The sequence below is a fragment of the Dreissena polymorpha genome, chromosome 16, assembly GCF_020536995.1.
Source record: "Dreissena polymorpha isolate Duluth1 chromosome 16, UMN_Dpol_1.0, whole genome shotgun sequence".
Lineage (NCBI taxonomy): Eukaryota > Metazoa > Mollusca > Bivalvia > Myida > Dreissenidae > Dreissena > Dreissena polymorpha.
The window spans coordinates 19971653-19999287 of record NC_068370.1 but is presented as its reverse complement, the minus strand read 5'-3'; the positions used below and the strand labels follow the sequence as shown (position 1 = coordinate 19999287).

General features: G+C 35.6%; 1 protein-coding gene across 2 annotated transcripts in view; it reads right to left on the bottom strand.

Moving 5' to 3' along the window:
- Positions 1–27635, bottom strand: part of LOC127862914 (DNA repair and recombination protein RAD54-like) — a 170427-nt gene that overhangs the window by 29333 nt on the left and 113459 nt on the right. Inside the window, exons 17-21 of one of the 2 annotated variants that reach the window (XR_008040851.1) lie at positions 26628–26751; positions 26185–26263; positions 16445–16624; positions 11318–11481; positions 4486–6307 (exon numbers count right to left, since the gene is read on the bottom strand). Coding sequence is in view for 1 of the 2 variants with exons in the window: in XM_052402188.1 (XP_052258148.1) it covers positions 6100–6307; positions 11318–11481; positions 16445–16624; positions 26185–26263; positions 26628–26751 (755 nt within the window). In the remaining variant the exon portion in view is untranslated. Of the gene's footprint in view, positions 1–1826; positions 6308–11317; positions 11482–16444; positions 16625–26184; positions 26264–26627; positions 26752–27635 lie in introns of those variants that run through there. The other variant, XM_052402188.1, reaches the window with a different exon arrangement.

Below are 27635 nucleotides of genomic sequence, written 5' to 3'. Positions count from 1 at the left end.
TCAAAAAACCTTTAAAAAAAAGACCTAAGAAAGACGTCGCAAAAAGACGTCTTTTTCAGTTCACGAAGAGACGTCAAAAAACCTTTAAATACAACCAAAATAAGACGTGATAAAGACGTCACAAAAAGACGTCTTTTTTACGTCGAGAAAAGACGTTTCAAAAACTTTTAAAAACAACCAAAATAAGACGTGATAAAGACGTCACAAAAGATGTCATTTTTAAACCACTAAAAGACGTCAATAAACCTTTCAAAATAAGACGTGATAAAGACGTCGCAGAACAACGTCTTAGCAACCATAAAAAGACGTCATTTGTTTGCTGGGTATATACCCGTTTATAGGAAGTTACCACCCCCGGGCGTAGTCAGCAAATCTGGATATTGCGATTTTTCAAAGCGTTCTTAAAATTCTTGGATCAAACTCATAAAAGATAATGTGATAGTTATGAAAGAACTTTGTTTTTCATCATACATAAAGATCAGGTCTCGTTCTTTTGTTACAAAAATAAAACAAAACTCCGATACAATTTTGAAATTTGGTTAACACTTAATCTAGGTTTGTCATGTGTCTCTCCGTCAATCCCTACATCAGTTCATCCGGACTACTGTCTCTTTTCTGTCTGCAAAACTTAGATCCATAAAAAGTACATAAGAATTGGTCTCGAAATTTTGTACACAAAACATGCTTGAACCTGAACTTCTCCAGATGATCAATGACAAGTAACTGCGATTAAAATAGAGTTGCACTGTGTATTGCAATCAATCGAAATGTGTACCTACGATTTAATCATAAAACTTGGTTTACCAGCAGAGCAATGTGAGCTTTATGGGCAACATTTTCTTTTACCAGAGGTAAAACGTGTGAATATAATCAAAGCGCCGACGTCATTGAAAATATATTGGCAAGATACAGGGAAGTTTCTGCTGAATAAATGTTAAAGGAACAGTTGAATGAATGAAAATATAAACGGCTATCAAAAAGATTTTTTTCTATAAAGAACAAGTACAAATAAATGATACAAGAAGTAACATATTACAAAACCTCCTATATCAATCCAGAAAATCAGAAATTCGTTTCCAGCACGGACTCTTAGATTATCAATATACACTCCGTGTTTCCAGGGAGCTTGGTATTTTACGAGCAAGTAAATGCCCCAGGTGTAAATTTTATTTCTGATTGGCTTGACTTTTTTTTATGCTCTTGTTTTAATTTTGAGAAAAAAGTTTCCTACAGATCTGTCCGTTGTTTGTTTATTGAAAAGATGAAGTAAATATTTGTCATAAGAATTACATGCTCCTTTGAAATATTTGTTTTAGGTGGTTATTAATGTTATCATAATTATTTGCTAGACTGGACGACGTTTTAATTAGGAACCTAAGGTCGAAGTTATATATTGTTTTTTCGTAACTTCTAAATATACTGTTATAATTGCTTCATTTTCATTTTAGCAGAAAGGAAAATTCATTGTTGATGTTATATTTACCGACCACATTACTGATACAAAATATTCCATAAATATTTGTTTTAGGTGGTTATTAATGTTATCATAATTATTTGCTAGACTGGACGACGTTTTAATTAGGGTTCCTAATTAAGGTCGAAGTTATGTCGTTGTTTTTTCGTGTTTTTTTTGTAACTTCTAAATATACTGTTATAATTGCTTCATTTTCATTTTAGCAGAAAGGAAAATTCATTGTTGTTGTTATATTAACCGACCACATTACTGACACAAAATATTCCATGCATGCTGTATTTTGAAACACACGTTTTGAAGTTATTCATCCTTGTTCAAATGATTTCAAATAATATGCAACATAAAACTCAGATTAATATCAAAATACTTTAATTTGACCCCCTCACTTACTGCCCCAACATGCAAGGTAAATGATTGCTGTCACAATGTTTAACAATATATTACAGCCCTAAAAAACGTCTTCTGCAAGAAACAATACAATTATTCATCTGTTACAACTATTTAAAGTAACGTACTCCGTTAACAAAAACATTGAAAAAGTATGTTTTCGCAACATCAACTACTACAAGATTTGCTTGTTAAAAACACTTAAAGCCAAATCAATACTCAAAATCAACAAATGTTTCGTAAAATAAAGCCATACAAAATCTTAAATATGTTCTTTAAAGCAATAGCAAAAATTTCAAAGCTACCAGTAGATGTGGTATGGTAACAAGATCTAAAATGCTCGTTTTATTTGTTGTGTCAAAATATATACCATGGCACATAAATATTTAATTTCTATGCACATAATTATAACAAACTTTTGATAATAGAAAACATTTCCAACACAGAGCCATGTATATGCAGATATTTAAACCTTTGATTAACTTATGGGGGACAACTTGACTCTAACAACCCAGTAGGTCTCTCTAGCACAAGAGGCTCTTCATGCAGAATTAAATAGGTCCGATGTAAATTAATTACAGATCAAATTTAGCTCCTTACACAACATGAACATAGAATGAAAGGTCAAATAGGATTCAAAAGAAACAGTTCTTGTTGTTTTACTCATCATCATCATCATCATCATCATCATCATCATCATCATCATCATCATGAACAACTTCAACACTACAACCCCACAGCTATCAATTTAATAATTGAAATAATCTCCAGAAAGAACCTAACCAAATCCATACAGAGACATTTTTTTCAAACCACTTTTTTACTCAGCTAGCTGACCAAATGTCATGAATATTAGAAACACAAAATTCAACTTCTAGGGTGTTAACAATGTTTGACAACAGCCACATGAGGAAAACTGCCCCATCCCCTGGCAAAACTTTTCTTCTAAGGTGTGTTAAAAAGTTTCACTTTAGCCATTTAAGGCAACCCCCCCCCCGCCCCGCTTAGCACCTATCTTTTGCAATGATCCCAAATCATTTAAAAACTGCTGGGCACATATATTTGGCACATATATTTTAAGAACAAATGTTTTCACAAAGTTTCCTGAAGATTGGACAAAAAAATGTGACTTCTATTGTGTTAAAAAGCTTTTTCTTTAATATGACCAAGTGACCTAGTTTTCTTTACCTAAATTGCCCCAAATTAGAACTCTTCCAAGACATTATTGTGACAAAACTTCTGATCAATTTTTATACCCAAGTAGACAATAAATATGGCGAATGACAAACGGCAATCACAAAAGCTTACCATGTGCATGTTGTTCTCAAGTGTATATTAGTAGTCTACAAGATAAAATTTAATGAATTCCTGCCATTGTTTGTAGAAAACAAGAGGGCCATGATGGTCCTGTATCGCTCCACTGTTTTTTATGCGAAAAAAAACGTGCAATGCACATGGGTTGATATGTACTCAAGCATGTGACTTTCTCTTTCTATCCCTCGTCCCACTGGGCGCTTAAAAGTTGGAAGGGTGAGCTTTTTTATATATGGAAAAAGTTACTACCGTGTTAAATAAACAGACTAAAAAGCCCGGGAATTGTTGCACAGGTCCTTTGCTTATAACATAGGTACATTTATCTCTCCAAAAGATATTGTCGTTCTTTCTATTTCACCTATTTTTAGATGCTGAAGATCAAATCTACACATTTGACTTGAAACAGATTCACAAGACCCATAGGAATCAAAATGCCTTAACCCTTTACCAAACGACACATTTTGGACTTTCCTAATTTGAAAGAGGTTGCAGACGACAATTAAATTGTAATGGAATATGAAGGAAATGATCAGGTAGGGTAGAAATAATTGTGATAAAAAGAGAAATTGCTCATCTTGAGCAATTTCTCCTTTTATCACAATTATTTATAAAGTTGTCAGCTACAAACCCGTAAAATCCTGTTAGTGTTTGGTAAAGGGTTAATAATCTCAGGTTCCTTCTTAGAGCCTTTCACACATTTATAACACATACAATAGTAGCATCTTTCTTTGTAAAGAATCATCTCAAAATATAATTAACAACCCACACATCCCTAAGACCAACAGGCCTGAGAATATTATGATAATCTAAAGATTATTTCTTTATATTTATAAATGTATTTAATTAAGTAATACATTTGACTTCTAAGATCAATTCATAACTTATTTTAAGAAAATTATAAAATGGTCAGAAATATATATGGATCGATGAGCAATTGAAAATCATATCTACAATTCATGAGTCACGATTCACAAATGGAACAATTAATCATTAGTTATTAAAAAGCAGCATATACGATAGTTAAGAAGATTGCACTTCATTAATTCAAACACCTTCTCTTGGATACAAAGTTCGAGTTTACCATGCAGTATCATATATTGACTTTTCTTAAAATAATTATGTTCATGGAAGTTGTGTTTTTAAAATCAATAAGATATTATTAAACTGGTTTAAACACTACAAAAAAAGACATGAAATTAACATGTCATCCGAAATATTTGTATCCGGATATATGTTCACTTTCGACATATTTAAATAAAACCCGACTTTTTTCAGTTTATAAGAAAAACATTCATTACACTTTTTCTTACTTCAATTCCTTTGTAAGCAGTCACCATCTGATCTAAAATGGCACTAAATGACAGGGTTTTATCTCATGTTTACAAGATGTTTTTGTTGTTGTTGGTCACAGCCACATGGCTGCAGTAATCTCCCCTGGTAAACGTCATATGTTCAGTTTTGTGACCCTCAGGGCAGGGTCAAATTTGAGCCCAGGGGAATAATTTGAACAAATTTGGTAGAGGACTATTTTATATCATTACACACCAAATTTAGTAGCCCTAGGCTCTATAATTATGAACAAGAGATTTTTAAAGTTTGCACAAAATAGGCCTTATTTAAGCATTATAATGTTCATTTTTGTGACCCCCAGGGCAGGGTCAAATTTGTCCCCAGGGGCATAATTTGAAAAAACTTAGTAGAGAACTATTAGATGTCACTAAATACCAAATTTGGTAGAAATAGGCCCAATGGTTATGGACAGAAGATTTTTAAAGTTTGCACAAAATGGGCCCTATATAAGCATATGTTCAATTTTGTGACCCCTGGGTAACGGTCATATTTGATCCGAAGGGCTTAATTTGAACAAACTTGGTAGAGGACTATTAGAAGATATTACATACCAAATTTGGAAGCCCTATGCCATACGGTTATGGACAGGAAGAATTTTTAAAGTTTGCACAAAATAGGCCTTATATAAGCAAATTTTCAACTTTTTGACCCCCGGGGCAGGGTCAAATTTGACCCCAGGGCATAATTTAAAGAAACTTGGTAGAGGACTATAAGATGTCACTACATACCACATTTGGTAGCCCAAGGTCCAATGGTTATGGATGAAAAGATTTTTAAAGTTTTCACAAAATAGGCCTTATATAAGCAAATTTTCAATTTTTTGACCCCCGGGGCAGGATCAAATTTGACCCCAGGGGCATAATTTGAAGAAACTTGGTAGAGGACTATAAGATATCATTACATACCAAATTTTGTAGCCCTAGACCCAATGGTTATGGACGGGAGATTTTTAAAGTTTTCACAAAATAGGCCTTATTTAAGCAAATTTTCAATTTTCTGACCCCCCAGGGCAGGGTCCAATTTGACCCCAGCGGCAAAAATTGAAGAAACTTGGTAGAGGACTATAAGATGTCACTACATACCAAATTTGGTAGCCCTAGGCCCAATGGTTGGGGACGAGAATTTTTTTTTAAGTTTTTACAAAAAAGGCCTTATATAAGCAAATTTTCAATTTTTTGACCCCCCGGGGCAGGGTCAAATTTGACCCCTGGGGCATAATTTGAACAAATTTGAAAGAGGTTCACCCCAGGAACATTCCTGTGAAATTTCATCAGAATTGGACCAGTAGTTTACGAGAAGAAGATGTTTAAAGAAAACGTTAACACACGGACGCACGCACGCACAATGGACACAGGACCATGACATAAGCCTCGCTGGCCTCTGGCCAGTGGAGCTAAAAATGGACAAAAAATAGGTAGCAATAATTAAGAGCAAATAGTGAAATATCAACATGAAATAACACACATTTTCTCTTAGTTTTGAGCCTTCATATGGTTAAAACAAAGTCCTGCTGTGAAATAAGATTGGCTCCCGCAGGATAGAAAGACTATGCTGTCCTTATAAATATGAGCAGTTCACACAGTGAGCCTCTGCTTTTCATGTGAATGGTGATGAAAGACAAATGAGATGGGTGAATCTGATAGCCATGCTGCCTTCAGTGCGAGGTCCTGGAGGCCTCTCTTGTCTGTGCAGTGGTGCCACTGAGACACGTCGCTGTTACAGTCACTGTCTACTGGTGGAGGCCTCACCTGGATGTTGTTCACGCACCGACGGCACCGGAACCTACACAACAACAAACAACTGCAGTAAGTTCAGCAACACACAACTTATGCAAGGTTTGCAAAATGGGTAAAACAAATGTGTGATAAGTTATCTGTGTCTGTGTTAGTGTGCAGAGCAGAATTAATAATATAGTAGAGCATTTCTTCTAATTACCAGCCTGTTGTAATGACAAGATTGTCAAGTCACCAATGCAGCCATATACAGTCAAACTATCAAATTAATTGAATACATTTAAAAAAGAGACATGAATTATAAATTATTTTGAAATCTTGTCTGAAAAGATTTTCACAGTTATCTATAAATTAATTTGAAGCCACCAATAACCAATTAGAACATAAGGGGCCAAGATGGCCCTAGTTCGCTCACCTTTTTTTTTACAAGGCCTTGTTAATTGCTTAGTTGAAAATTCAATACTCTAGAGCATATTAGATTGGTTCTCTGCTGTTTACTTTTGCAGTGTGAACATATGATTTATTCTGATTAAGTAAAGTCCATTTGCATGGGTTTTTTGCATCACACTGTATTACGCGTCACGTCGATGACAGAGTGTGCCGTCGATGACAGACAGTTGGACTCGACCGCGAACAACAGGTAGGTTATAAATTTGGTCGGTATAATTATATCACGCAAGTAAGGCCAAAATCATTTATACGAACATATTATCCATTGACTGAGGACGCCACCAGGTAATTTTGGACTCGTTGTTCAAGTTTTTAAAGAAATGTGAATGAGTTAAAAGTGACTGTTTCCGAAACGTCATTAAAAATGACTGATTGTTGTGCAAAATATCTCAAGTTTCAAATAAATGACTGTATTTCCTGTTATATACTAACGCATTTTTCCCTTGGGGATACGTTAGCCAAATATCCGCCCCTTGAGTTGTTTCATGAACATGTCACAGGCTTCCAAACTTGGCCTTACTTGCGTGATATAATTATACCGACCAAATTTATAACCTACCTGTTGTTCGTGGTCGAGTCCAACTGTCTGTCATCGACGGCACACTCTGTCATCGACGTGACGCGTAATACGGTGTGATGCAAACATTTGCAAGTAATGCTAATTCTACATGTGTTTACAAGGTTTTTGTAAGATTTGGACCTTGTGACCAAGATTTTGACCCCACACGACCCAATGACAAACTTTGCCTAGATATCATCAAGAAAAACATCCTGGTCAAGCATCATTTAGACCCCATGACCTAGACTTTGTCCCCACATTACCAAACATCAAACTTGACCTAGATATTGTCCAGACAAACATCCTGGTCAAGTTTCATCATTATTGAATTAAAACTCTGGCGTATGGAGTGTTTACGAGGGTTTTGTAAGATTTAACCTGGTGACCTATATTTTGACCCATCATGACCAAACATCAAACTTTGCTAACAGAAATAAATATTATGACCAAGATTCATAAAATCTGAAACAAAATTGTGACCTCTAGAGTGTTTACAAGAATTTTGTATAATATCATGAATTTTTTTTTTGACAATATAAGGGCAATAATTCTGGCGTTTATTATGCCATTTTGCTCATTATCAAACTTGACTGAGATCTTGTGGCCATACAGCTTCTCAGCAACTTTCATAACGAATGCTTGAGAAATGTGAATGCTAGAGTGTATACAAACCAAATGTGGATGGATGGACAACGGACAAAGACAGATCCTAAAACCTCACCTGAACAATCAGGTAGCTAAATAGTGTGTATTTTTTCACCGATCTGAGCCATTTTCCAACTTGTCCAAGATATCAATAAAACCAATGATTAGGCAAACAAGAGCTGTCTCCATCTGAAGACATATGCCCCCGAAAAACGCTTTTTCGAAACCTAAACGCAGATTTCGAAACCTAAACGCGGACCCTAAGTTCAAGGTCAAGGTCAAATGGGTCAAAATTTGAGCGTATGGAAACGCCTTGTCCATATACACATGTATACCAAATATGAAGGTTACATCTGAAGCGACATAGAAGTTATGAGCATTTTTCGAAACCTAAACGCAAAAGTGTGAAGGACAGACCGACAGACAGACGGACAGTGCGATCACTATATGCCCTCCTTCGGAGGCATAAAAATGTGACTTCTAGAGTGTTCACAAGGTTTCTCTATAGTCATATAAGGAAAACTGCCCCAACCCCCCTCGCGGCCATGTTTTTAGACTGATCGGGACCATTTTCCAACTCATCTGAGACATAAATAAAACCAATGGTTTCACCAAGTTTCATGATGATTGGGTAAAAAATCTGACTTCTAGAGTGCTCACAAGCTTTTTTTACAAAATAAATAAAAGGAAAATGCCCCCCCCTCCTGGAAGCCATGTTTTTCAATGGTTGGGACCATTTTCAAACTCAACTCTTGTATCTAGAAAACAATTGTGCTGACCAAATATCATTGTGACTTTTAGAGTGTTCACAAGGTTTCTCTATAGCCAAATAAGGAAAACTACCCCGCTCAGTGGCGGCCATGTTTTTGAACAGACCGGAACCACGTTTGAACTAAACCAACATATCCTTTAGACAAACATTTTGACAAAGTTACATGAAGATTGGGCATGAAATGTGACATCTCCGGTGTTTACAAGGTTTTTCTTTTTTTTGACCTAGTGACTTCGTTTTTGACCCAGCACGACCCAGTTTCGAACTCGATCAAGCTATCATTGGGACAAATCTTCTGACCAAGTTACATGAAGATCGGACAAGAAATGTGGCCTCTAGAGTGTTTACGGACAGACAGACGAAGGACGAAGACCGATCACAAAAGCTCACCTGAGCAATTAGGTGAGCTAAAATATGGAGAAACTAGAAATGTGTTGTAAGGCACAATTGTTCGATGAACAATTAACACAACTTGTGTGTAATAGTCCTTTTTAACTGTTGCTACACATAAACCTGAGTTCACACTGATATTGACCTTTAAGGGAGCACCATAATTTGTGCATTCAATATGTTGTCAATAAATGATACACCATTTTGCCTATGCGCTATGAAGACAGAGAACTGACACTCAAATTAACATCTATGTTTACTATAACCATGTACATACTATGCACAAACATCAAGAGTCCACTGTGGACCTTACCTAGAAGCAAGCAACATGAATAGGACGACACATGTTCTTGGCTATAGCCATATGTGAAATAAACACCAACTCCTTATGTTCACTCTAACCTTGACCTTTAAACTATTTACATGACTGTTATTCACAATACCTCACCTTGATATCCTGATCCTTTGCAGCAATTAATTTTAAAATCCCATTATGCACCACAAAGTTATGAACTGGACAAGAACATGTACCTCCACTACATCAAAATAACAAATATGCAAGAACTTAAATTGTTTGCTTTGACCTTGACTTTTCAGTGATGAATGATTCAGATTGCAACATGTTATCTTGATAGTATCATAATTGTTGAAAATTTATTTCAAAATTCAATAATTAATGACAAAGTTTTGCGCCACACACTAAGTGCCCCCCCCCCCCCCACACACACACAGGTAAGACTATATGCCCTTCTCCTATTATCATCGATGGTGCATGACAAAAAGGAGTTTACATTTTATACATGTTTGAGTCTGATACATTTTATTTTTGCAAAGTAATATTTAATATTTTCATTCTTTATAAACACGCTGAATGCAGGTCAGCAACATGTTGAGCTGGTTGTCAGTAATGCCTGTTTCTATTTAACAAGATGCACCATGCATATATATTTTACCTTTTATCTAAAGTGTGACCTTGAACCTAACCTTAGTAGCACAGCACTTGCAAGTGACTCATTTATTTTTAAAATTGCATGATGAATAATGAATAACGTTAAAGTTCACAAAAAGACTATATAATGTCCATTTGAGCTCTAAATGTGACCTTGACCTTTGAGCTATGATGCAGGTTATACAGGTGAAAAGCCATCTCCACATTATGAACATTTTTGGTATTTCATTTAAAATGATGAAGCATGAAGTTGCTGTCCGAACAAGCTGTAAAATACTCAACTACTACATTTGACCTTTCATTGCGACTTTTTCAGATGGTGAACATAAACTCTTGTTCTATTTTTAGTAAGTGACCTTAACCCCAAATGCAATACCTCCCGAGATAAGCATGCAACCAACCAACACAAAATTTCAGAACAGTATCTGCATCTTAACTGAAGTAATTGAATGCAATCTTATTATTTATTTTTTAGCAACAGTGACCTCCGCCATGACCCAACTGTATTCAAATACACCACATGCCAGTTGTACATGTCAGGTTGAGATAGGAGTTGTTGCAAGAAAATGTTTACCTGCATGTTTAAAGTACAAAACGGTGCATAATTCTGCTCAATGGCAGGTCATAGTTAATGGGCCTTAATTTTTTTTCTGTGACCAAGCATGATAATCTCTAAAACTTGTTCGAAGTTTCAATTGCATATCAGTAGTAGTTATTAAGGTATAATATTTGTTGCACACTAACCTTCAAAAGTATAATAGGAATCATATTTCTACTTAATGGAAGGTCAGATTTATGGAACTTGGTCAGTGACCTCACACAATGAACCGGTACATGTGTAAAATTTCAATTAAGTAACTATAGTAGAATCAGTGATATGGCAATGTTGCACGATTACCTAATCCATATAAATGTACTCCCAGAGCCTTTGATAATTTTTGCTATGGCGGCTCTCAGCAACCCGTTGGGTTATAAAGCTGAGAGTTGAATTATTGCAACTACACCATCACCTAAACCACAGCATGACGAAAATGCTGAAGCCAACAAATGGGTGAGAAGTATAGATGAAAACATTCAATAACTAGTCTTAACAAACCTGTGTTTTTTTCAAATATTTAGTCACAACAGACATGTTGAAAATCTATCGCAAAATATAGCATTTCAGAAACAAAAGTTGCAAACAATTGCTTTCAATTGTGCTGAGTCATCCTCCAAGTGATATTTTTAGGAAAAGACTACACTAGAAGCAGAATACTGATTGGCACAGAGAGTGGGTTGTGAACATGGCTGTTACCTGTCATGTGTGTCACTAAGGGAGGAGATGTTGAGAGTGAAGAGGTCCCGCAGCTCGTCCCTGCTGAAGTGTCGCTCCACAGCCTCCTCCTGGTCCACCACACAACTGCTGAGGGCTTTCTTGTGGGCCTGACGCTGGAATATCTTCTCCTCAATACTTCCTTGCTGAAACACAACATAACTTGTAGGGATACATACATGGGCAGTAACCACTCAAGGGTGCATGGAACACATCAGCTTCTCATGAAATTCATATGTCCATGTGTGCCAACAAATCTTGAATACTGTAATTACTTTTGGACACTCTAAGTTTTCGGACACCCCCTTTTTTATCCAAAATAATAATTTTGTGTGACTCTATTTTTTTGGACATACGGGTTTTCATCCATAATTAATAACTCCAATTTTCGGACAGTATATTTTACAGCGCTATTTTATTCGATTTCTACCCTGTTTTCGCTTATCTGAGACCTTTTGATCGTGGAGTTTTACACCCAGATTAAGGTCATAAAACCTGGCAGAGAATACCCTGAGGGCAACGGACCATTACAGATGCGTTATTGGGTAGATTACCATATATACCAGTATGCACATTTATTATTTATATTGGTTTTATTTCAATATAATAATGGACAAACAAACATTACATATATGTCTCTTAACACTCTAACTTTTTGAATAATTTTCTTATCAAAATTTTCGGACACGAATTTTTTTTTTTTTAAGTTTCCGAAAACTAAGAGTAATTACGGAATCTGTTTTTCCTTATTTGAAAATATTCAAATAAATTAATTTCTTAACCCCTACATTCAACTTTAACTTTTCTTTTCCATAATGTGGCATCCCTTTAAAATTATTACAATTTAATTAACTTATTATTATGTCATACCCTTATGGTCAAATCCTGATCGCTGTTCAGAATATTAATAGCAAACAGACGTTCTGATTAAGAATCAAATAGCACATGTACCGTACTTCTTGAGAACCGTCTGTTTGGCAACAAAAGCATGGGCTTACAGAGAATTTACTGACAATGTAAAACTGATGAGTTAACTGTGTAGTTCATGTTTAAACAGCAACCAAAATAACTTAAATCTAAAACATAATGATATCATTAAGATATTTACCAGTGTGGCATACAGCTGCTGTATACAACCTCTATGTTTTCAAGGGTGGGATATGCTAACTTATTGTCATAAGAATTAATTAGTGAATGCAGTTGAGCATGTAACATACATTTTTTGTACAATTGCTACTTGTTGAACGTGTTGTCATAAGAATCAATTAAGGATCCATAAACACTGCCCAATACTATTATGCTATAATAAAACATCAAACAACAAGATGCGTTTGTGAAACACAATGTCCCCCTATATGACGTTTGACTTTGAAGGATGACCTTGACCTTGTGAAGGATGACCTTGACCTTTCACCACTCAAAATGTGGTGGGGGTGGGGGGGGTGGGGGGGGGGTGGGGGTATTCTTGGGTGCGATGGTTGGACGGTATTTCAAACATAAAATAATAAAAATAAATATTTGTGTTTTTTAACCGTTTAAAAAAAACACCATTTGGGGGTTGGGGTGGGGGTGGGGGGGGGTATAGTGTTAGGGTGTGGTGGTCATTTGTGAGATGATCTAACAAAAAAAAAATATATAGGGGGGGGGGGGGGGGGGGGGAAAACGGGGGGGGGGGGGGGGGGAGAGGGGGGTTGGGGGAGTATTCTTGGGTGCGATGGTTGGACGGTATTTCAAACATAAAATAATAAAAATAAATATTTGTGTTTTTTAACCGTTTCAAAAAAAAACAAGGGACAAAATTGTCACAAAACCAGGTTTTCATTGTGAAAAAAATCTGATAAAGGGAGAAAACTCAAACTGAACTTTTGAAATAAACAAACAAAATTAACCCCCTTTGTAAGTTTGTTTTAAAAAAAAATCTATTTTTAGTCGTGGCGACCTTGACATTGGAGATATTGACGTGATTCTTTCGTGCGACACGCCGTCCCATGATGGTGAACAAATGTGCCAAATGATTTTAAAATCTCACAATGAATGACAGTTATGGCCAGGACAAGCTCATTTATGGCCATTTTTGACCTTTGAACTCAAAGTGTGACCTTGACCTTGGAGATAGCGACGTAATTATTTCGCGCGACACACCGTCCAATGATGGTGAACAAATTTGCCAAATGATTTGAAAATCTGACAATGAACGACATAGTTATGGCCCGGACAAGGTTGTTCCGCCCGACCACCCGCCCGCATTCGCCAATCTAATAACCAGTTTTTTCCTTCGGAACACCTGGTTAAAAAATGGGGGTGGGGTGGGGTGGGGGGTATAGTATAGTGTGAGGTGGTCATTTGTGAGATGATCTTAAAAAAAAAAAAAAAAAAAAATAGGGGGGGGGGGTATAGTATAGTGTGAGGGTGTGGTGGTCATTTGTGAGATGATCTTAAAAAAAAAGAAAAAGAAAAAGAAAAAAAGAAAATTTAGGGGGGGGGGGGGAATTCGGGGGGGGGGGGGGGAGGTGGGGGTGGGGGGGGGGGGTATTCTTTGGTGCGATGGTTGGACGGTATTTCAAACATAAAATAATAACAAGATGTGTTTGTGAAACACAATGTCCCCCTATATGATGTTTGACATTGTAGGATGACCTTGACCTTGTGAAGGATGACCTTGACCTTTCACCACTCAAAATGTGCAGCTCCATGAGATACACATGCATGCCAAATATCAAGTTGCTATCTTCAATATTGCAAAAGTATTCATAAAATAAGCGATTTGGGCCACATATATTTGACCTTTGACCTTGAAGGATGACCTTGACCTTTCACCACTCAAAATGAGCAGCTCCATGAGATGCACATGCATGCCAAATATCAAGTTGCTATCTTCAATATTGCAAAAGTATTCATAAAATGAGCGACTTTGGCCACATATAATTGACCTCTGACCTTGAAGGATGACCTTGACCTTTCACCACTCAAAATGTGCAGCTCCATGAGATACACATGCATGCCAAATATCAAGTTGCTATCTTCAATATTGCAAAAGTATTCATAAAATGAGCGATTTTGGCCACATATATTTGACCTCTGACCTTGAAGGATGACCTTGACCTTTCACCACTCAAAATGTGCAGCTTCATGAGATACACATGCATGCCAAATATGAAGTTGCTATCTTCAATATAGCAAAAGTTATTGCAAAATGTTAAAGTTGGCGCAAACAGACAGACAGACCAACAGACCGGGCAAAAACAATATGTCCCCCACTACTATAGTGGGGGACATAAAAATAAATATTTGTGTTTTTTAACCGTTTCAAAATAAACCAATTTGGGGGGTGGGGTGGGGGGGAGGGGTATAGTATAGTGTGTGGTGGTAATTTGTGAAATGATCTTAAAAAAAAAAAAAATAGGGGGGGGGGGGGAAATTCGGGGGGGGGGGGGGGAGGAGGGCACGGGGGTGGTTTGGGTGGAGTCTATTGTGGTATGTCAGGTAAGAGTAGTTTTGTCAAAGTATCAATCAAATCTAATCATAAATAAAGAAGTTATGGCATTTTTAGCAAAATTTAATAATTTGACCTTGAGAGTCAAGTTCATTCAAAGGTCAAGGTAAAGTTCAACTTGCCAGGTACAGTAACCTCATGATAGCATGAAAGTATTTGACGTTTGAAAGCAATAGCCTTGATACTTTAGAAGTAAAGTGGATCGAAACACAAAATTTAACCATATATTCAAAGTTACTAAGTCAAAAAAGGGCCATAATGCCGTAAAAATGACAACCAGAGTTATGCAACTTGTCCTTTTACTGTACCCTTATGATAGTTTGCGAGTGTTCCAAGTATGAAAGCAATATCTATGATAGTTAAGGGGTAAAGTGGACCAAAACACAAAACTTAACAAAATTTTCAATTTTCTAAGTATAAAGGGCCCATTATTCCGTCCAAATGCCAGTCAGAGTTACATAACTTTGCCTGCACAGTCCCCTTATGATAGTTAATAAGTGTTGCAAGTATGAAAGCAATAGCTTTGATACTGTAGGAATAAAGTGGACCTAAACACAAAACTTAACCAAATTTTCAATTTTCTAAGTATAAAGAGGGCACATAATTCTGTCAAAATGCCAGTCAGAGTTACATTACTTTGCCTGCACAGTCCCCTTATGATAGTTAGTAAGTGTTGCAAGTATGAAAGCAATAGCTTTGATACTTAAGGAATAAAATGGACCTAAACACAAAACTTAACCAAAATTTTCAATTTTCTAAGTATAAAAAGGGCACATAATTCTGTCAAAATGCACGCCAGAGTTATCTTACTTTGCCTGCCCAGTCCCCTCATGATAGTAAGTAAGTGTACCAAGTTTGAATGCAATAGCATTGATACTTTCTGAGAAAAGTGGACCTAAACGCAAAACTTAACTGGACGCCGACGTGATGACAATAGCTCATATTTTTTTTTCAAAAAATAGATGAGCTAAAAATGGGTAAACTAATGTCCGAGAAAGATTTTGTCCTCCATCACTCAAAGCTATGTGTGAAGTGTCAATATACATTTGTGGTAGTTACAGAGATATGAAAGTGTTGCACACAAAATTTTTAATTAATTTCTGTTAGCAGATAAAAGGGTAATACTAGTTTTTAATTGTAATACAGACGTACACATGGAAAACCAATAGTCCAAAGAATATACAAATGTACCAAGTTTCATAATCTGAGATATTGATTTTGTAAATGCATATGTTAACTAGAGCATAATGCAGACACTATTCAGTCTGTAGTATCCCTGATAATATTTGATGAAAAATCAATCTAAACATAGCCACATCATTCACATGACAAACACTTTGACTTGATGACCTAGTTTTTGGACACATGTCAAAATCACCCAAATATTGTCAAATTAAACATTCTAACTTTGTTTCACCCTAAGATTTGTAACGTTAATTAGTACCTAGAAAGGTAACAAGTTAAAATTTGATGCCAAAAATACACACCCTACAACACCGGACATAGGGTGATCACAATAGCTCACCTTGGGCACTTAATTCTCAGGTGAGCTAAAAGTAACATAACTGTGTTGATCTCCACATTAGGATATACATGATAAGACTTATTAGACTTACTGCGAGCAGCCTGTATATGTAACACTGCTTCTTCTGTCCATCTCTCCAGCAGCGGGCCATAGCCTGCTCATCGTTGGCTGGGTTCCAGTCTGGGTCAAACATCACCAGGCGGTTGGCTCCCACCAGATTCAACCCACAACCACCCGCTTTACTGCTCAGCATGAAGATAAACTCTGGACTCTGATGATGACAAGTAAGGACATTATACGTAAGAACAATGTCATTTGTAGATGTAACGGTCATACAGTCCAAACTATGCATTTAGATCTAGGTAATGGTCTTTTCTGTTTCCTTATACTTTAAAATAAGAGGAAGAGGGCTGTTTCAAAACAATATAAATAGCAATAACATTCAACAAGGGCTGTTTGTAAAACATGCATGCTCCCCATATGGGCTGTCAGTTGTAGTGGCAGCCATTGTGTGAATACGTTTTTTGTCACTGTGACCTTGACCTTTGACCTATATTGACCTGAAAATCAATAGGGGTCATCTACCAGTCTTGATCAATGTACCTATGAAGTTTCATGATCCTAGGCCTAATTATTCTTCAGTTATCATCAGGAAACCATTTAACTGTTTTGAGTCACTGTGACCTTGACCTTTAACCTAGTGACCTGAAAATTGATAGGGGTCATCTGCCTGTCATGATCAATGTACCTATGAAGTTTCATGATCCTAGGCGTAAGCATTCTTGAGTTATCATCCGGAAACCATTTTACTTTTTCGAGTCACTGTGACCTTGACCTTTGACTTAGTGACCTGAAAATCAATAGGGGTCATCTGCCAGTCATGATCAATGTTCCTATGAAGTTTCATGATCCTAGGCGTAAGCTTTCTTGAGTTATCATCCGGAAATCATTTTACTGTTTCGAGTCACTGTGACCTTGACCTAGTGACCTGAAAATCAATAGGGGTCATATGCCAGCCCAGCAAACATGAGACGTCTTTTAGAAGTCTTTATTTTGTTGTTTTACGGTTGCGACATCGCCGCCAAATAAACAACGTCTTTTCAATGTCTTTTTAGCGATATGATAATAACGTCTTTTAAAAGACTTCAAAAAGACGTCTTTTTGGCGAGGAAAATAATGACGTCTTTTAAAATACGTCGAAAAGACGTCTTTTTACCGAGAAAATAATGACTTCTTTTAAAAGACGTACAAAAGACGTCGTTATAACGTAACATTATAAAGACGTCTGAGAAAATTGTAAAATAAACGTCTTTTTTAGCAACATGATAATAACGTCTTTTTGGCGAGATAGTAATGACGTCTTTTAAAATATGTCGAAAAGACGTCTTTTTACCGCAATAATAATGACGTCTTTTAAGACGTAAAAATTACGTCGTTTTAACGTAACACTACAAAGACGTCTGAAAAAAATGTAAAATAAACGTCTTTTCAACGTCTTTTTTAGCAACATGAAAATAACGTCTTTTGAAAGACTTCAACAAGACGTCTTTTTGGCGAGATAGTAATGACGTCTTTTAAAATACGTCGAAAAGACATCTTTTTAGGCGATAATAATGACGTCTTTTAAAAGACGTAAAAAACACGTTGTTTTAACGTAACACTACAAAGACGTCTGAGAAAATTGTAAAATAAACGTCTTTTCAACGTCTTTTTAGCAACATGATTATTAGGTCTTTTTAAATACGTCGAAAAGACGTCTTTTTAGCGATATAATAATGACGTCTTTAAAAAGACATCAAAAAGACGTCATTTTAACGTTACTGTATAAAGTCGTCTGAAAGTCAATTGCTTATTTATATTTTTTAGTATTGATCACGTTTCTCTTCTGTGCTGTTTTATAAAGTATATTGTTCTATTATAGGCAATTGGTCATTTTCCTTAAATTCCCATAGGATTTGCGCTTGATAACAATGGTTTCTTTTTTTGTAATGTCTCTGCACGAGTTTCAGATAATTTAAGACGATATATTATATATTGATTCAAACGATTCATTATAATGTATTAATGTATGGATTTTTGTCATAGGAATTCATTTTAAGAAACGCAAATAAATGTACGATCGACTTTATCTTCAGCATGATTTGTTTCCCCTGACATAAATAATGCCTTGACGTCACCATCGTTGTTTTTCGTTTGCGTCGTCTCGTGGTGTTAGGTTTAAATTTTAAATTATCACAGTCTGGGAAACTACTTATACAGTTTTAAGACACAATTACCATAGACAAAGAACAACCAGGTAAGCATTTTCAAATAATAACGTGAAGCACGGGATGATAGATTCCTTTTTGTATTGAATATTTTATTCCAATGATTTGTTCACGTTGTTGTTTGTACTAGTTGAGACTCCGATAAACACTTAACAAAAATAAGATCTAGCTGGCAGCTAAGTTTGTTTCAAGTTTGTGCGGCTTTAAAATGTACATGTAATGTAAGAGGTGTCTTCACCATTTAATTGTGATGGCTTCGTACCACGGAGACGTCATACCAATTTATGCTTATACTCATTCATTGGAGATTTCGTAATAAATATGAATGAACATGAGCTGACTATTAATTTTAATAATATAACCTCTGGCTTATTATTGCTTACATTTATTTGGATATATATTTAAATTCAGTCACAGTGAAAAATACATGAATCACAAAGAATATTATTTACAATATTTACTTTCATTATTGTTAAAAGTTACAAAAAAAATTGAAAATCAAAATAAATATACCGTCAATCTTGTATTAAGAGACCACTCAAGGGAGTAATCAAAAGTGGTCTCTTAATAAAATGGTCTTTAAATAAAAAAGGCAATTCTGGCAGAATGCTTACCCTCAATTTTAATCTATATGAAGGATAATCTCTTTTGTCAACAATGATTTTAACTTTTATAATAAAATGAATATAAACACAATACATAAACAATATTTTACTTATAATGTGTTTTATTTTTTCACTTATTATAAATTATCATATATTATAAATGAATTTTGTGTACATATTTATTTGCAAAAACAACATAGACAAGGAAATATTTTTCGTGTTTTTTTTCACCTGACACATAATTTTCCACGTCTTCAAGCACCTCAGCTTTACGCTTAAGAATGTTCTGAATTTGAGTTTTACCGACTCCAAACTCATCTGCAATTTTACGTGCACTATTACTCTTTGACAATTCCAAAACCCAAATTTTCTCGTTCAACGTTAACACTTTTCGTTTTGACATTTTAATTTCTGCATGTACGCTTAAGGAAATCTGACTCAATTATGATACATAATGAGCTGAAAAAGTTAAAACACGTCAATTGAAAACAAACAAACAGACCTGATTGGAAAATTTATTAAGTAAATGACAATGTGATTGGCTAACAAATATCTACTTATAAGCATAATTACAAATTGGTAATGTACGGATTTCGACAGATGTTTCCGATTAATAGTTTATTTTCCGCACTTCTCAGAAAATGTTTGTCGCGTACAGTGCATTGTTTCTGCACCTGTTATCTATACTCAAGAAAAATCGGCGTTGTCTCTTAACGTTCCACATAGTAAACTTTTTAAGCTGTAGACTGTGCGTAAAACGTTCCTCTATTATTGAACTCAATAAATTGATATGCAGTCTACAACAATACCGGTCAGAACTGGTCAACGAGACAAAGCATAATCATAATGGTTGGTGTGAAAACAAAGCAGCGGTGTAACAGTACATCTTATCGGCTTAGATAAACAATTAACACGGATTTGTCCCTGAAAGATCAATACATTAACCACTTTTACCTCCTAGTGGTCGCTTAATTCAAGATTTGGACATCAAAATACATAGAAATCAGTGGTCGCTGGTCGCGTAAGACAAAAGTCGCTGAATACAATATCATTATATAGCGAAAAAGCTCCGTGGGATTTCAAAATGGTCGCATAAGACAAAGGTCACTTAATACAAGTGGTCGCATCCACAAGATTGACTGTATAATAATTCGGTAAATAAATTTTTCATCGTGACATGATAACAGGGGTTTTCCTGCTATTTAAAAAAGGCGCGCTAATTTTCCCCACCAAATGGGCACTGACCCCCTTCCCCCAAAACTGAAATAAATCACGGACTCTAGTGAAAGGGCTTTTTTCACCATGTTCGGAACATGAACTATATACTCTTCAAATTAGGAATTCTGGCGACAATTCACCCAAAATAGGGAAATATTGTAAAAAGCAATGAATTTCTATGTAAATTGTTAAAAAATAGAATGATATGAATAAAAACAAATAAGTAAAAAGGTTACTAGAACCTACCAGTCCTTTTCTACTTTGTAAATCTCATTAGTTATAAACCTTTAAAACTGAAACTATCCATTGGGAATTTTGTTATTGGATTTGGGAAAAAAGATATGTTTTGCCATTGGGATTTTTTTCTTTTTCAGATCTAACCACAAGCTGAAATAATTAATGTTCTGAATTAATCGAAGCACGGCAGGCAGAGGACAGCCTATTATACCAGGGCATGTTGCACTTGGTGGCATTGAGTCGTGGACTGCATGTGGCCCATGTGAAACATCCCAGGAGTTTGGGGAGCTGGAAAACACGCTCAAATCTTTTGAAAAGCGACAGCAACTGGTAAATAAGTAACTTGAATTTGTTTAATGTGCAATTTTTTACTTATAAATGGTGCATTATGTAAAGCTTATGCATTTACCGGTATCTGTGGATTTAGGCTTTCCTATGCCCTTAATTGCCAATTAGGCCCCTAAAATGAATATTTGACCATTATTTAGTATGATTATGATATTAGACAATTTTTGCCAAAGAAAATGATAAAGTTTGTAAACAATAACATTTTTACAACCCAAATGTACATGTGTATAGTTACTCAACTTACTGTCGGAGTTCTTTCTCAAAACTAATTCTAGCAATCATTTAGATCCGCCTATTGTCGACTGTTGGGGGAACAACTATTTGAGAAAAAATGTTATAAAAATGATGCAGAAGTAAGTATAAGTTGCAATAAAGTATATATATCATACTTATGCTCTTTCAATAGTCTATTTAACAAAAGCAAAATGCCAATCACAAGTAATAAAATGATCAAATCAAACTGTGATTGTTGCTATCTATGTTTATACAAGTCCAAATATTAAAACCTTGTTCACTAAAGTAAGTATCTATTTATCTATGCTAATAGCTGTTAATATCAATCTATCCAATAAAAAGCTTCTTAATGGGATCTGTTGAGAGATAAAGGGTTAAACAATTTTTCAATTTTATTTATCAGAATAAAAAATAAATGTGTGTGTATATAATTGTGACCAGCCAAGCGATTTTTCTTCCAAATGTCAAAATTTAGAAAAATTTAGATTATATTATTTTCATGACTGTGGACAACTATAAATAAGTTAACTACTTTTTTATAATAGAAATCATGACTCCAAATGGATTTACTAAACTTAAACAACATGGAAACATATCAAACAAGACTATTGCCAAGCAATATATGTCTCCTACCGGTGAAACTCCACCATTTTCAGATTTTTTTTATTTGTTGCTATAGCAACCAGAATTCTTGACGTAGGAACAAAATGAAATGACGTGCACAATCTCCATATTGCCATCTATCTATGTTTCAAGTTTCATGAACAAATATGAAGAACTTTCAAATTTATCGCAGGATCCAGAAAAATGTGACGGACAGACTGACAGACAGACTATAACACATTATTTCGGTGTTTTCTCACAATGATTGGGATATCATTTTGACGAAAAATCGCTTGGCCGGTCATTAAAATATATTAATATATATTATTACTGTGAGATAAATTCTATCTACTGTATACACCATGACCTTGACCTAGTGACCTGAAAATCAATAGGGGTCATTGGCAAGTCATGATCCATGTACCTATGAAGTTTCATGATCCTAGGCGTAAGCGTTCTTGAGTTAGCATCCGGAAACCATTTTTCTATTTCGAGTCACTGTGACCTTGACCTTTGACCTAGTGACCTGAAAATCAATAGGGGTCATCTGCGAGTCTTGATCAATGTACCTATGAAGTTTCATGATCCTAGGCCTAAGCATTCTTGAGTTATCATCCGGAAACCATTTTACTATTTCGAGTCATTGTGACCTTGACCTTTGCCCTAGTGACCTGAAAATCAATAGGGGTCATCTGCCAGTCATGATCAATGTACCTATGAAGTTTCATGATCCTAGGCCTAAGCGTTCTTGAGTTATCATCTGGAAACCATCTGGTGGAGGGACCGACCTACGGACCGACCAACCGACACGTGCAAAACAATATACCCCCTCTTCTTCGAAGGTGGGCATAAATATTGACTGTCAAAAAATCCACATAGAAAAACAAGACCATGCAGTGAAACTGATGGATGCTTGCAGATGGTGCATTGAGTGAATGTATTGGTTTATTGTGTGGCAACAAATTATAAGTTTTTGTGATCTGACACTATAAGGAAAGTCATATTATCAATATGTCATCGTGTCAAGCCAAATGCTGCAATAGTCAAGGCCATCCACGAGTTATTGAGCAGAATCAATTTTCACACTTATTGTGACAGTGACCTTGACCTTTGACCTAGTGTTTTCAATTTTGATAGGGGTCATCTACTGTCCAAGGCCAATACCAATGGGGATTATCAAGCCAATCAGTCCATTCATTGACAAGTTATTAATCAGAAACGCTTTTCCCACTTATTGTGCCAGTGACCATGACCTTTGACCTAGTGACCCCAATTTCAATAGGGGTCATCTACTGTCCAAGGCAAATGCACATGGGAAGAATCAAGCCAGTCAGTGAATCAGTTGATGAGTTATTGATCTGAAACGATTTTACTCTTAATGTGTAACAGTGACCTTTGACCTAGTGACCCCAATTTCCATAGGGGTGATCTACTGTCCAAGGCCAATGCAGGTGTGAAGTATGAAGCCAATCTGTCAATTTGTTGACGAGTTATTGGGCGGAAATGATTTTTACACTTAGTGTGATAGTGACCTCAATTTCTATAAGGGTCATTTAGTGTCCAAGGATAATGCACATGTGAAGTATCAAGCCAAACGGTCAATTTGTTGCCGAATTATTGATCAGAAACCACTTAAAGTGATAGTGACCTTGACCTTTGACCTATTTATATTAATTTCAATACCGTTCAACTACTGTCCAAGGCCAATGCACATGAGAAGTATCAAGCCAATCGGTCAATTTGTTGACGATTATTGATCGGAAACCAACTGGTCTACCGACAGTCTGACCGACAGCCAGCAAAACAATATACCCCTTCTTCTTGGAAGAGGGGCATAAATAATATTGTATGCACACATAAAAGATTTTATGTCATTGTACGCCTTCTTAATTGTTAATTTTCTGTTACCATTATACTTGTTCAAACCTGATATTTAATTACTTGTGTGTAACCTCAGTGTGTGGTCACATGGGCTCTTTTGACCAATCGAATTCGGTCTTGGCCATTGTGGCCCTTTGTTCTTGAAGACTGTGACATGGTAATCCAGTGGGATCAAAATTAACAATTACGCTCTAAAGCGATACTTTCATGAATAACTTTTAATACGATATGACGCCGTTTCATTCCGTTTATGTGAAGGACTATCTGTTGTTGTACAAAGACTTTCATCAATGGTGTTGTTCCCTGTGATATTTTTAAGAGTTTAAAGGGCCTATGTACGCGTGTACACATGCTTATTAGTGCCGTTTGCAGAGAACTTTGGTGACATTTATTACGCAGTCTACCGTAAAGGTTTCAAAGATGGCGGCGCCCAGAGCGGTATTAGCGCATATCATCAGTCACTTTTTCATGATGGTTCGGGTTGTTACCCTTCAGTCTTCACCCCGGGGTCAGCTAAGCATCTTCCTCAATAGCCGAGATGCAGTTGTCGCTGCCCTGTATCAGGCATACTGATTCAGATCAGATAAGTATTCAAATATCGTTTTAATATTGTGTGCCTGACTTTAAGATCTAGCTGTTTACTGGCTAAGTTACATGGTTTTTCTGCCTATTTAAGAATGATTATCAATTCGGGCCAGCTCAAAATATCTTGTATATTTATATATTTTCGTCTTTTTAAATTTTTAGTTCAGCCTGGGCTTATACTTTTTGAATATTTAATTTTTATTATCAATTTAGCTGGAGTTTCCACTGTCAAAATAACAGATGTCATCATGTTTTTGCGAAATAAACGATAAAATACCCTTTCATTTCAGTCTATATTACCACACCTCATTTATATGTCACATCTGTTCAGTCTATTTGTGACTTGTAGTCACAATAGTTCAAATAAGGTTGAACCCAAAGAGTGTCCATAAAGTTGACAGGTGACCGGTAGCTGCGGAATCCGACAGCCTGAGCCACAGTACAGAAATATCCTTTCACATATCCTTTCAGTTAATGAAAAAGAGTGTCTTTATGTTGCCAAAAAATTGCTCAGTATATCATCAGAATTATTGTTTTAACCCTAGTTATATCAATTTATTACATAATATTTTACTTTTACCGTGTTTTAATATTGTAGCCGCCATTGTTTTATTGTTAAAGTTTCTTTCAACATTTTTATTTATATCAAACAATTTTCGATTATTATACTTTCATTAATGCTTCATATGTGTATCAATCGATATGAATTTTTATTAATTTTATGTACATATATATGTTTTGTAAACACACTTATATAATTACATGTATATAAATAGGTGTTTCATCAAATTTGCAAGTTTCAGGTTTCGAGTATTTGTATACATATAACATTTGTGCACATTATATGCAAGACATATGCATTTGTATCTCTCTCTAAAGCACACTGTCCAGGGTTATTGTAACTAAAAGCCTTGATTGCTATTAAATTTAATATTTTATGCACACATAAAAGATTTTATGTCATTGTACACCTTCTTAATTGTTAATTTTCTGTTACCATTATACTTGTTCAAACCTGATATTTAATTACTTGTGTGTAACCTCAGTGTGTGGTCACATGGGGTCTTTTGACCAATTGAATTCGGTCTTGGCCATTGTGGCCCTTTGTTCTTGTGACATGGTAATCCAGTGGGGTCAAAATTAACAACCCACCTCCACCCCTTCTCCGCCATAAGAATTTTACTCCCATACTATGTATGTTTTTATGTGTCTGTAAAACACATTTTACGTGTTTTTACATGTTTCTTTTATACTTCTTTTGGGCGTGTTTTTACGGCCCACATCAATATGTAAATTCTATACATTTTCTGGTTAATGTTTCGAGCATGGTCGGATAAAGGCCGTTTTTCCTATATTCGGAAGAATGGACACAAGTGCATTGCTACGTGCCACACGTTTCTTCCTGAAATAATGGGAGTTGTTCGTGGGCGGCTGCTATTCTAGTGAAGAATCTATGGTAAAATCTGTAGTAATCTTCAAGTTATCGTCTTTATCATGAGTGGTTCTTTTATTGATTGTTATTTTTAGTATTGGACCATTCAATATTTACGGTATAATACTACAAATTTTACCAGAGCATGAAGTTTTGCATGGAATACAAATGTGATTTCATGAATATCTATTACACTTGTTTGTATGGCGTGTTTTTACCACCCATTATGCCTTTCTGGAAAGAATCTGTTCTTATTTTTATCTACTTTATGGCATTTTATAATAAATGCCCTTTTTCAATCAACAATATGGTGTTTGTTCATTCCTTCAAGTCATACGAGTCCGTCCGGTCTATGACCTTTTCATTACCACAGAGGACAATACATAAATTTATTTAATCTAAAGACAAGAATAAAACTCACAGCTGGATTGTTGAAATTGTCCACAACTCTGGCTCGCTTCTTGATAGACATTGAGCCATCAAGTCTAACAAAAAGATACCTAATAACAAATAACAATAAACATTCTCAGAATAATTCAACCTCAATAAAAGTAGACCTTACCACAGTAGTTATGAATACCTCTGTTGTAACAAGTAGCAAGTTGTAACAATGACAATTCGACCCTTGGGTACGGCCACTTTTGACCTTTATTATTATTAATATTAAACCTTTATAACCTTATGGTATAAGAGCAAAAGTCTTTATAATCTATTTGAGAGGTCTATACATTGTTTCACACAAATATGTGACCTTTGTTAGATGAACATTAGTGTTTTTGATAATTACTTGCTGATTATGAAGAATAATAATGTAAACAGCTGAGTGGAATTGAAACATAAATGGAAATCCAGACGTGTTCTTACCCTCGCTGTTGACAGAGTTTCTCAAACAAGTCAAGAGTCTGTGTGTAGTTGGAGACTAGCACCACTTTATCACTGCTGCTGGCCTTGATCACCGCCAGGAGACAATCCAGGACCAGTACCTTACCTACAGGAGACAACCTTTCTCTCAGCAATTATCAAAAGCATGTTAATCAAGCATAAAGCCTGTCGCTGAAACAAACACTTAAGCACCTTTCTAATATTTTGATGTTTATAAAAGCTATATGATACTAGCTTATATGCTGCCTGATGTTTATCTTGTGAAATGTGGCAAAATATAAAGTACACTGTAACTCCGATAAAACATGCTCTGTTATAACGCTGAATCCAATATAACGTGGGTGGGTTTTGGCTCCTGTTTTTTCTCAAACCTTCTATTTCGGTCTAGAGCGTTATCTTGACATTCAAATATGGCAGCGTCAGATGTGCTGATTGTATAATGGCTACATTATAATCTTTTAGAGACAAACCATTACACTGTAACTCCAATATAACGCGGATGACGGGGTCCAAGCAACAGAACAGCGTTATAAACGGACAGCGTTATAAGTTTTGAACTCATTTATTGCAGGGGGCTATAAAAACAGGCATAGTATAGCCTACAATATAGCTCCTGTTGATTGCCATGCTATGTTGTCATTCGTCAAAACATGCACATAAACCGATAACAGTATACATACCGCTTTTCTAATGTGCAAATTTATGCAATAATCCAATAAAATTAGAACATCACTTACAAAAAAATAATCTTGAGCATTTATGACGATAAATATGTTTAAGAATTTCATAAACACAACCATATGCATACGCCATTTTTCAGAAGTGTAAAGAGTACAGTGCATTATGGTTCAGAGCTTTCATTGGACAAGTGAATTTAAATTTAGATTGAATGCAATACGATACATGAATAAAGAAATGTTTTATTGCGTCATACACAGTCACATGTAAAAAACGTGCTTCCCGGGGACTTTCTTATACCGGGCAAAAATG